The sequence below is a fragment of the Cydia amplana genome, chromosome Z, assembly GCF_948474715.1.
Source record: "Cydia amplana chromosome Z, ilCydAmpl1.1, whole genome shotgun sequence".
Taxonomy (NCBI): Eukaryota; Metazoa; Arthropoda; class Insecta; order Lepidoptera; family Tortricidae; genus Cydia; species Cydia amplana.
Window position 1 is genome coordinate 3,354,137 of NC_086096.1, and position 12,305 is coordinate 3,366,441.

Here is a 12,305-nt window from a genome sequence, read left to right on the forward strand (position 1 = left end):
GACTCTTCTTCGACAATATCCAACAATCGAATAGCTGCCACAAATTTACCATAATAACATTGTTTTTTGACGTTTGTAAGTTATTTACTTGAAATTTTCATTTTCTATGTAATCTTTACAAAAATAAAATATCATAAATCATACCAAAACCTGGTTTAAAAATCGCCATTGTTGCAGTTGCCATTCCACCCGAGCCGACGGTCCTGTGGTACCGAGACGACCAGCCCGTGGACGAGTCCCCCCGTTGCCACCTCGCCAAGGAGGACCGAGGCATCTTCACCCTCGACATCAAGAACTTGGAGTTCCTCGACCAGGCCGAGTGGAAGTGCGTCGCCATGAACGAATTCGGCCACAGCGTCACCTCCTGCTTCCTCAAACTGATCATCCCTAGACACTTTAAGAAACCAAGATTCTTGGAGAACCTTCAAGCTATTCTCTCTGAGGAAGGCGCTGTGAACTTAGAGTGCAAGGTTATTGGTGTACCACAACCTGTCCTCAAGTGGTATAAGGACGGTGAAGAGCTCAAGCCTGGGGATATACACAGAATCATATCTGGACAGGATGGTACTTGTTGTTTAGGCACATACACTTGTGAAGCGCAGAATTGTATGGGAATCGCCGCCAGCTCCGCCTCGCTTCTCGGCTTCGACGACTCAATGAAGGCCAAGAAGAAAATAGCAGACGAACAAGCATTGCAAAGAAATTTGTCGCTTAGTACGATACACGAAGAACGAACGTCGCAGATGTACGATACCCCGGTGGGAGATATAACTCTTGACGATAAAGGAGAGATTTCATTTTCGTTTGATGGAAAAGAAGTCTCCGTATCGTTGTATGAGACCCCGGATTTAACTGAAGAAGAAGCACTTCAAATAGTCGAGATGTATGCTGATCAGCTATCCGAGAATGTTACTGAACATAATGTAGTCGAGCTACCACCGCTTAGGTTTGTTAAAGAAACATCAACTTCAGGTAATCTGCTCATGGAAGCTATCATAATTGATGTGTCTCCTGAATATTTTGCATCGCCTGAAGAAGATTTAAGAACGGAAGCCGATGTAGAAGATATTTCAATAGCAGATGAAAATGGCGCACCTCAACTATCACTAGACACAGATTTAGGCGAAGACTATTTAGAAAAAACTATGGCTCTATTATCGGATGAAAAGTCTGATGTGCCTAAAAAGGTAGCTAGAAAGAAGTCAGATTCTCTAAGAAGTGGAGAAGATTTCTTCAGTTTATCTCGAGAACAATCAATCTCTGAAGATAAAAGAGATGACGATACGCAAGTTATGTCTGAAAGTGATTTGGCTAGTTTTGCCAGCGCCCGAAGTTACGGTAAACATAAATCTAAATCTTCTCGAAGATCAATTGATGATGGTAGAGAATCGTCAGAAACGAAGACCATTTTACATAAAGTTGATGTAGAAGAGGTTAGAGAAGTTAAATCAGAAATTAAAGAAATCAAGACCGAAATACAAGAAACTGAACAGAAAATAGCTGAGACGGAAACCCCTGTAATGAAGCCAAAGCGAGAACGACGAAGTAGTCGGGGGTCTCGACGTTCTAGCTCAGGTAGCGAGAAGTCTTATAGCAAGGCTAGAGAAGAGCTGTTACAAGTAAGGGCAGAGGTAGAATCCAAACCTAAAATGACGCATGAAGAATTCAAGAGCAAAGTAACTGAAGTTAGTTCAACAATATCTAAAGTTATTAATGATGTACAAATCATTGAACGAGATATAATATTGAAATCAGAGTTAATGTCATCTGCTGCCACAGCTTCAAGAAGTTTAGAGATCATAAGCAGTCTGATCACCCCTCTATCTGAAATACACAGTATATCAGAGGCTGCCAAGGAATCTCTGCAAGCTAAAGAAGTTACTACTATATTCAACAATCTTCCTTTATCGATGAAAGCATTACAACAATCCCTAACCATTGTAGAAAAATGTATCGATATGGAAGGCGAAAACAAGACTTTAGTAAAGAAAACATGTGTGGCATTTGTAGAGACGTGTGGAAACGAAATTCAGAAAGTTATGTCGGATATTAACTCCGTCACCTTGACAGACTATCTACAGGCAGACGAAAGCGTAATAAGAGAAATTCAAACTTTAACAAAAGAAATGACTAACGTTATAAAGTATTCATCAGATACTATTAAAACAAGAAATCTTTTAAGTGAAGCAAATGAAATAAAGACAGAAGAAACATCAACAGATGCAAAGCACCTTAAGGACACTCAAAAAGCTGTGTTTGAGTTAAGAACCCCCGTTAACTCCTTGCTATGCATAGCTGAGAGTGCAGAAAGTGGGAAAATTATAGATGTAACGAAAATAAAAAATAGTGAAGTAATACTCAATGACATGTCTGCCTCGATACAAGACTTACAAGTAGCTTTAGAGCAGATAGAGTCACTATCAGTTAAAGAATCCACGACCTCATTAAACAAGTACAATACGGAAATAATTGAAACCGTTATGGATTCCGTTCTAAAACTGAGGATGTCATTTGAACAGTTATCAACGGAAACAAGAAGTGAAGACGATAAACTAGTTTTGCAACAGGCTTTAACATCTATAAAACAGAATTTAAGTGAGATTTCAACACACATTGATAGAATAGAGAGTAATGTTGGAAGATTTGATATCCTACAAAGCGACAATAAACTGGAAGTCTTACAAAAAATGGCTCAAATACTTATAGCGTTAGAAAATAATTTACCTCGTCTTGAATCTTTACCAAATGTCAAGCTACATTTGGACGTATTCCATAAAAACCTTACGAAAGTTTTGGAAAATGTAATTGAAAGTAATGAAGCTAAGAAATATTTCTCTTTGACAGAAATATGTGATGTTGTTAACAGAGTTAACGCAGCCATCAAAACTATAGATTCGGACAGCATATTGTCTTTGGCAAGTCTTAATAATACGATGAGGATAGTCCAAGATCACTTTATTAATAATATATTTGATTCCGAGTTGAATTGTGCTATACTGAGCAATATTAGTGATGTATTGGTAAATATACAAGAATCTATTAATCAAGCTGATGAAGTCAGCTTACACATTGACTCGGAACACATTATTACACAAGATATTTCGTCGTACGAAACTGGTAAAGCAGTTGTTGCTTTAGAGCGTATAGAACACACCATAGCAGCTATAAATAAAGTTAAATCTCTTGAATGTGCACAAGAACTCAAAGACGCCATTACACCAGTTTTAGAAAATGTATGTCCAGCTTTAGAAGAGCTTAAGCGAAGTGTAGCGTCCATAGCCTCAGGACGGGTTGAACAGGATGAAAATGTTTCTGAAATGTCTGATGTGCAGTCAGTAGCGCAGACTTTAGCCACGCCTCTCTGTGAACTAAATGAAAATATTATGATTATAAATCAAACAATAGTAGAACATATTGAGAGCTTGAAGGAAAACAGTGAAGTATTTGTAACAGTGGCAGAACCACTACACGAATTGCACACAACACTTGAGACATTACAGCAAGTTGTTATATCACAATACGGAGAAGATGTGACGCCATATGCAGTAAGTGTGAATATGGCAAATGCTGTACAAAATCTTCACAGCTGTATTGTAATGATCCGCGAACAAGGTGGCATAGAAATTGCTGACGAAATGTCGACTCTAGAAGACATATCGGGCATAAAAACCACTGCTGATACTTTACCTTCAGACCGGTTAGTATTACCTGAAGCTGCAGAAATAACAGCCGAGCATGCAGTTAGTTCTTTACACCAAGACATTGTACCATCTGCTACAGCTCAAGCATTACAGTCTTTAAATGATCACATCACAGTTTTACAGAATCCTGATGTTATTGATGCTTTAGACACATTATCTGAAGTTAGCGATTACTCAAGCTTAAAATCTGTTGCGATAGGCTTAGGAGAGCTTCATTCTGGCATACAAGAGATCTTACATCCCTTTATTTTGGAGACTTCAGATGAAATGGCTCATTTAAATACGTCGAAGTTAATGGCCATTGCAGAACCTATGCAAGACTTACAGCAATGTTTGTCTGTACTAGATGTTACTAATATACCAATATACGAACACATTCTTGAAATGGCATCAGACAAAATACATTCCGTTTTTCAAAGTATCGCAGAATTCAAAGAAAATCTCGATAAATGTATTCATGCTGTATTCCCTGCGATGGAGACTGCCGATAAAACGATTGAAATATCAAACAAGGTAGAAAGTTTACGCGCTGTGTGTGAACATCTGAAGGATATAATTGAAAATACCAAGGCTATATCAACTGAAGCACCAGTTAAACAAGAAGTTATTGCTCTTGAGGAGACATTAAATAACTTACTAGATGCAACAGATGTGTCTAAGGGAATAAGGATAGAACAAGTCAAATCAGTTACTCAAGAACTGTATGAAAATGTAATGAATGTACAAGAGGAACTCATTCAGTTTACACCTCAGGCGCCAGAAAAATTAGCCCAGGAAGCAAACTTGATACAGGTTATGGATAAAGTTGAACGAAACATAGCAGTTTTAGAAGAATATGATTTTGTTGATTTATCAAGAGCTTCCGACATGTCGTGCGCTTCGCCCCAGATAGCTCTTGAGATAGAAACAGACGCACTGATGCAAATGGATGATATAGTACAATGTGCTGTCGGTATTATTCAAGATTCAAGTAATGAAACACCCGTAGCCGACTTGATGATGGTAGAAGACTTCTTCAAAAACTGTAAAAATGAGTTTTCTCTGCTTCGGTGTTTGTTGACTAAAAAGCTGAGCCATAAAAGGATCATACGGCTATTACAGGAATTTAATGCTTTAAAGCAAACTATCAACGATTTCAAAGTAAAACAAAGCGAACTCCACCTAGCTGAAGATATTAGTAACTCTCTTAATACATTTTTTGGCTATTGTAATGAATGCCTGAACAGCGTTCAAGACTCACTCATTAAGATAGTTGATTCGCAATTTGATTTACTTTTCAAGGCGCCTATTACTAAGCTTGATGCTACAAAAGAGGTTCTGAGTGAAATTCTTGTAAGCAGTAAATTTACACCTTTAGAAGATGTAGCCCAACGGTTTGTCAATATCATAGAAATTGCAAAGCCTTGTCTGCAGAGAGTCGAAACTGTTATCCACGAAGAAATTAAATTTAATGCAACAGTTGTTGAAGATAAAGCTTTACTGGCGGCGATGGACGATGCAGAAACATTTATAGAAGAACAAATACTAACCAAGTCTGAGATCACAGTAGAATCTAGAGAAATATTACAAAAAGTTTTAGACTGCATGCAGAAACACCACGATTATAAAGATGCCACAGGCACGGGTAAAACGCTCATACTCCTTAAGTGTCTTGCTGAGTGTTCTGATATTTTGCAAGAAAATATGTCGGAATCCAAACTAGAAATAAAAGAACACAAATTCGAAGATACAGCTTTAAAACATGTGCTAGCAGAAATGTTGATTCCTCTTCAAGCATTGCATCATCAACTCCTGAATATACAAGAGCAAGTATCAACTGGAATGGAAGATGAAGTGGTGTCAGTTGATCTGACCTCAACAGAATCATTTGCACAAGCTATGGGTGAAATACAACAAGATATAAAACAGTTAGAACAGCACGTGTCAGAGGGCACTGTAGTCGATAGCGCTGAAAAGACAATGATACTGGAACTGGATAAAGAAGTTCATACAATACAAGACAGTATAAAGTTAATTGAAAATGTTACAAGTGAAGACAAGGAAAAGGTTTCTAAGCCGATGGCGGAAATAGAAAATACTTTGAAAACATTGCTGGAGACGGAGAGTAAGGCAGCGGCAAAGGGTACGTATTATTTTATAAATATACTTAGTAAATCTCCTACTACAAACCTCTTGAACTATCTTCTAATTTATCCTTTGGAGCTCGTAGTTCTACCTTAATTATAATAAAAACGTTGGACAGAAAAATAATTACCTATATTTATGAGTCTGTGGGCTCAGCACGGTTCCACTTTATCGACTATCACTATGCCCGTCACTTTCGCACTTATATACTTGTTAGAACGTGACAGTGACAGCCATGGTGATAAACGATAAAAATGCGACCGTGCTACTAGGGCTGGTTTTGTAATGGTCGATAATGCATATTAAATAAATGTGTCTAAACTTTCTATTGTATTGCTATTTGTCAGTTATGAATTCGTCCTTATGATATGAAGCTAAAGCTAGGTATCAGTTTAACGGTAGGTCTTATTGTCGTATATATAAGGGTTAATAACTATCAAGTAGAAATTCATTCGCCGTGAATACTATATTGTTCATAGCATTGCCTCGACTAAAGGTTGACCCACGCACTAATTCCTTTGTCGAAAAATATATCATGCATACCGCGTTTAATATAATTAATTAATTACAAATTTATAACAACGTTTACGTATACCTACGTTTAAAACTTGATGCTTGATGGAGCAATTTGATATAATTTTATTGTATGTTTTACAATACCTTTCAATAACAAAATAATTATTTTAGTGTAAAAAAAGGCGTCTGGACAATTAATTGGCGAATTTTTAATGACACTGTGATATTTTATACGGTTTCTTTAGTTTCATACATACCTATCTCGTCAAATTGCATTATAATAACGTTCACGATTTAAAACTTGTGAGCAATATTCCGAACAAAATAACGACAACATAAAATATATTCGATATTTATCAAGTTATATTTAGTATCATTTAAAAAGGTGATATTAGTTTGACACTTCTTAACAAATAAATAAATAGACGGGACAGGGTAGCTTTTAAGTCCATATTATTAAGCTATGAACATTTTGGTAAGTTACTTACATTGGCCATGTTTTTTTATATACTAATTTATGTTGGTAAAAAGTTATAAGTACCATATCCCTTTAAAGTGTCATCCGACGAGGAAATAGTGCGGGGGCCTCCATACAACGACCCGTCAGACTGGCTTGTCGAACGTTTTTTTACATTGAAAGCATCTTGTCCTAATTACCAAAACTGGCTTACTTTGTAGATATAAATTCCAATATTGATTCATTGGAATGCGCCTTAGATCGGTTTTTGACCATTAAAAACGATCTTACCGACGCATTGACTTCAATAACTGGGCTTGACTTCAAAGAATTAGTTGATATTGCACAAACAATGAAATGCATTGAATCAAAAGACGACTATAAATTGATTGAAAATAAAACAGAGATCATATCCAAATTGATAACAATACTATCAAAATTTGATTGGCTCAATGAAAGTTCTAAAAATAACGATAATAGATTAAAAGATGTATTTTTGTCAATACACCAACTATTGAAATACTTACAAGTTGATAATGAAAAATACGAAGCGATTAAAAAAGGTAAAATAAGTGTTGCTTTGCAAAATGAGATCGGCTTCTACACATATGCTAGTAGCTTTTTGGGACTGATTTGATAGCGTTGAAAACTGAATACAACGTTTTGACAGATTTGGCTTTGTATATTTGGCATTTTCGCGTTTTTTACGAGAACTATACTGAAAATATGAAATCAATACCTATAATTTTTGAAAGAGCGGTTACAAAAGTCAATTCAAACCCCTAATTTTTGTAACTCTCATTGCAATATCTTAAACATTTTATCTTACAGATAAAACTTCTGATTTGGTGCAAAGTGTTGACAAGTGTATAGAACTCATTGAAATTGTTGAAGAAATATCAACCATCATGAAAATTGATAATGTTACTGAATCTGCAAAACTTGCTCAAGAATTACGTGAAAGTGTAATCAGTAGTCAAGTTGAACAACTGGATGCCACAAAGGAGCTTGGTGAAGAAAGTAAAGAGATAAGTATGCAACAAGCTAGTATAGCTATGAAATTAAAAGATGCGCTCACATCTATTCAAGTGCAAGTTATAGAGAGTACAAAGGAGTTAGAGCCTGAGCTTAAAAATCAGGTTGTACTTCGAATCGAGCAAGCTGCTGAACAGTTACAAGATTTAGTAACAATGGCAGAAGTTAAGGCCGAGCAACCAAAACCTATCGAGGTTTCTGCCGAATCAAATAAAACTGATACGGAAACAGGTAAACTTCCAGTTGAACAAAGTCAAACAAAAGTTATCGAAGATATAACTGAGACGACTGTGATTTCTGAAATAAAACAATTAGATGAACCTAAAGGAGTTGACGAAATGATTATGGAACAATTGGACAGTGAAAAAGCTCATCAAGTTGAAGAAGATACATCAAAGGAAGTATTGGAAAAGACCCAAGTGGCAGATGAAATAGAGGTATCTCAAAAATTGGACGCTGCAGAAGAAATTAAACCAGCGCCAGTGATTGGTGAGACGTTCGAAATTATAACGATAGAACAGCTTTCAACCATTGAAACTTGTGTTTCAATTATTGTTGAGGGTAAAATTGACCAACTTGTTACAGAGGCTGAGAAAGCTAAATTAGTTGAGGAAGAAGATAAAGCAGCTGCCATAAAAGAAAAGAAAACGGTGGTATCTGCAGTTGGTAAGTTACGAATTCTTTACCGAGTGGAGCCTGTAACAGAAGCAAATATTAAAAATGTAGGCTGTACTCCTGAAACAGATTAACATTTGCTTTTGAAACAGACAAAACAGACTTTTGATATAACTTGTGTTTTAATTTTTAGTACACTTTAAAGTTTATTCTAAGACGCAATGTATTGCGAATTTTGTTATGTTTAAAGCGTGACAAGCAACGTCAATTACAATGATGATAGCATTAATTGAAAATAATATTTAATTTGTATGAAAAATAGAGACTTCATAACTTTTATAAAAGTTATTGTACAAAAGTGTCATCTTTTGAGGAGTACAGTCTATGTTTTAATTATTTGCTTATGTTACAAGCTCCACCCAGTATAATGATATTAATTTAGTCGCGTGTTTGCATTTTTAAGTTAAGTCTACATATATAATTATTAAATTTTCCTTTTTTTTAATATGAATTAAATTTTTTGGCGTGGTTTGTAAACAATTTTGCCCTTTTCTTATTTTTTGATAACGGGACAGTGAAGTCGATGCACACGGAACTTTTGTCTTTTGAAATTAGCTTTAGTAACTGCATGCAAATGGGAACAAAGACTACAGGAAGTATTCCCATTACAGAACTTGTGCAACGCATCGATGAATATCTCACTCAAGATTTGGAAAAAACTGATCTGGCCGTGGACATTAATGAAAAAACTAAAATCGTTAACGTAGCTAACGAATTGCGAGAAATTTTAAGTATTGCTGAAACCAGTGAACAAGTGGAACTAATGAAAGAGCTCCATGATTTAGTTATTAAACAAACTGAACATGTATTGGCGTCAATAACTGACGTCAATGAGCAATCATCTAATGCTACAATACGCTTATGTGAAACTTTAACTAGTGTAATAAATGTTTGTCAAAAAGATATTGAAAAACAAGAAGAAATAACAGAGCTAACTAAGGAAGTAAGTAAAGACATTGGCAAGGAATTAAAAGGAACTATTCAAGAAGAAATATCTAAAGAAATGACCCAAGAAGAAGACGTATGTACGGAATCAGTTATTGAGAAAATTGACTATAGCTCTACTGAAGAAAGCCAACAAATAGTCGACGTAACTGTAGTTGATCAGGAACATAAAATCAAAGAAGTTGATGAAGAGGTAAAACCAGAACAAGGTCAAATTACTGAATCTCATGCAGCTGAAGTAAAATTGATGGAGCCCCCGATTGAAACACATGAGCTTGTATCACTAGAATTTGCATCAGAACAATTGACTGCAACTGTTGATTCGGAACAAAACAAATTAGAAAGCGCTAGCGCTAGTGAAAAAGTTATCACTGTTGTAGATGACAAAGAAGTCATCCAGCCAGAGGAATATGCTGAAACAAGTACTTCCTTCGTTGAATTAAAAAAAATTGATCCTGTTATAATTGAGGAAAAAGATAAGGTTATAGCAGAATCACTGAAACTAGAAACATCAATGGACAACCAAAACGAAGAAAACGAAATAAGTTCAGTTCAAGTCCAGCAAATCGAAGACAACTCCCAAGAACTCGGTGATATTTCCACAGTTGAGCCTATTCCAGAAGTGCAAGAAGCCATTTCAGCTCCTGTAGAAGTGGAAGACGATAAAGTAATAGCTTCTAAAGCTGCAGAAATTTCAGAAGTTGCTCCTGATGAAGTACATGATGAAGTTATGGAAACTAGAGAAGTTAAAATGCCGCAAACTATTGAGCCTATAGAAGTAACTGAAGTGGGCCTCGAAAAACCTGTTGTAATAGAAGCCCGTGAACTAGATACAAGCATTTTGCCAGAACTCCAAGTTGTAGAAGCATCGGAAGAAACCATACGAGATCTGGATGTATCTACTGTTGAAGATACTCAAGCGCTTGCAACGTCTATAGGTAATATTAACGTGACTACTCTCAATGTATCGTGACTAATTTTACTTTTTACAATGCGCACTTAAGTAAAACTTGTAAATATTATTGATTTCTCAAACATGCTCGGAAATTCCCATATTTAGTAGGTGAATAAAACACGGGAAGTGCCCAATATCTTTATACATTCTTATAATAAACAAATGAAAATCCATTATTGGCCGTGGCGCATAGATGGAAATAGGGATTGCCTGAGCTTGGCCTTGGCCTGGCCGCCTCGACAGGCAATCCCTTAATTTACATCCCTTGGCAATATAGTACTTTTTAACTATTAACCTGTCGAATCCCACGATATGACGTCACCCATAAGCGTTCTGGCTCAAATATGAGCCGCTGGGAGCTGACAGATTAAAAAAAAAACTAGTTGTATACACACCTCCTCAAACAAAAATAGCAATCCCATACTCTAAAATTGTCTATAATTGTTTTTACTCGTAATACCTAACTCCATCAAAACATTTTCCTACTTTTACCCATTAGTATACTATTCTTATTCCATTAACGACTTTCAGAGACACTAGTAACACACTTAGATGAATTCATAACGGAAAGTTGTAAGACTGTCGATGTCTTCGTTATGAATAAAGAATTGGAAGAATCTTTATCACTCGCGAAATCATTGGAACATGTTCTCAAAGATAAGAATGAAAAGGAAGTTATTAACGAAATAGGCGAACAAGAGATCAAGTTATTAATTGAACTAGAAGAGGCCTTGAACCGAATAGAAATTGCTGCGCTTGAAAATGTTGGAGAAGTAGTAAAGACAGGGGAATTAATTAAAAAAGTAGCAGATGTTACTGACGTTTTAAGATCTGATTTGGATGGTATTATTAAAATTTCACAAGTAGCCATACAGGATACTGAGATTAATGGAAATGATCAAGCTATGCCTCGTACTGGAGAAGAAAGTCAAATATATAAAGAATGTGTGGTTGAGAGTGCATCTGCAGAAGAAACCGTGACAATAACAGATCATTCAGTTCAAAATGTACTAGAACTGACAGTTGACACTGATGAACCTGTAGTAGATGCTTGTGAAAGCAAAATCAAACCTGAAGAATTACCTGAAAAGCTAAAAGATTCTGAAACTGTAATCATTCCAGAAAAATCGGTAGATAGTCATACAGCTGAACAAAAAGACATGGCAAACGATTTCGAAACGAAAGAAATAGTTATTCCTAGTCTCGGTAAATCATGTTCTATATTTAAACATCGCGCTTTTAGAAATAGTTGTGATACATGCATAAGATATTTTACAGTACATATGGGGCGGGGCTACTTTTCCGCACTAGTGCGTAAAGTAGCACTTTTCGTGCATATGTCGAAACTTTAAAGTGCCATATGTACTGTAAAACGTTGTTCGATACACGTGCGAATAGGTAATTCGCAACTCGTGTCGATTTAAAACACTCCCTTCGGTCGTGTTTTAATTTATCGCCACTCGTTTCGAATTTCCTCTTTTTCGCACTTGTATCGAAAATAACTATTAATCATTCAATTAATATTATCTCTCTCTGAACAATATAACACCAAATTTGTATCTTCCTCGACAAAAGCCAAACTAAAGGGGTCCACTGATTAACAGTCCGCCGGACGGTATCGGCCTGTCAGTTAGAATAAAAATTTGACAGTTCCGAACAACTGACAGGCCGATACCTTCCGGCGGACTGTTAATCATTGGGCCCCTTTAAGAGAAATGAGTGCAAAGTTCTTACCATCAAACATTAATAAATAACTAACCCTCAATAATTTTTGGCAAGTTTTTGAGTGGCGCACTGCAGTGTTCTTTAAAACTGTGTGTAGTGTTTTTATTGCTAGGAATAGCTTAGCCATTTGATACATTATTTTAAACATTGAAAATTCATACATACTACCATC

General features: G+C 36.0%; 1 protein-coding gene across 1 annotated transcript in view; it reads left to right on the top strand.

The window, feature by feature from the left end:
- The window catches only part of LOC134661734 (titin homolog), an 89,166-nt gene that overhangs the window by 23,701 nt on the left and 53,160 nt on the right, over positions 1-12,305 (top strand). The window contains exons 11-15 of the mRNA XM_063517914.1: positions 178-5,823; positions 7,630-8,322; positions 8,419-8,499; positions 9,120-10,391; positions 10,940-11,614. Of these exons, the coding sequence (XP_063373984.1) occupies positions 178-5,823; positions 7,630-8,322; positions 8,419-8,499; positions 9,120-10,391; positions 10,940-11,614 (8,367 nt within the window). The remainder of the gene's footprint in view (positions 1-177; positions 5,824-7,629; positions 8,323-8,418; positions 8,500-9,119; positions 10,392-10,939; positions 11,615-12,305) is intronic.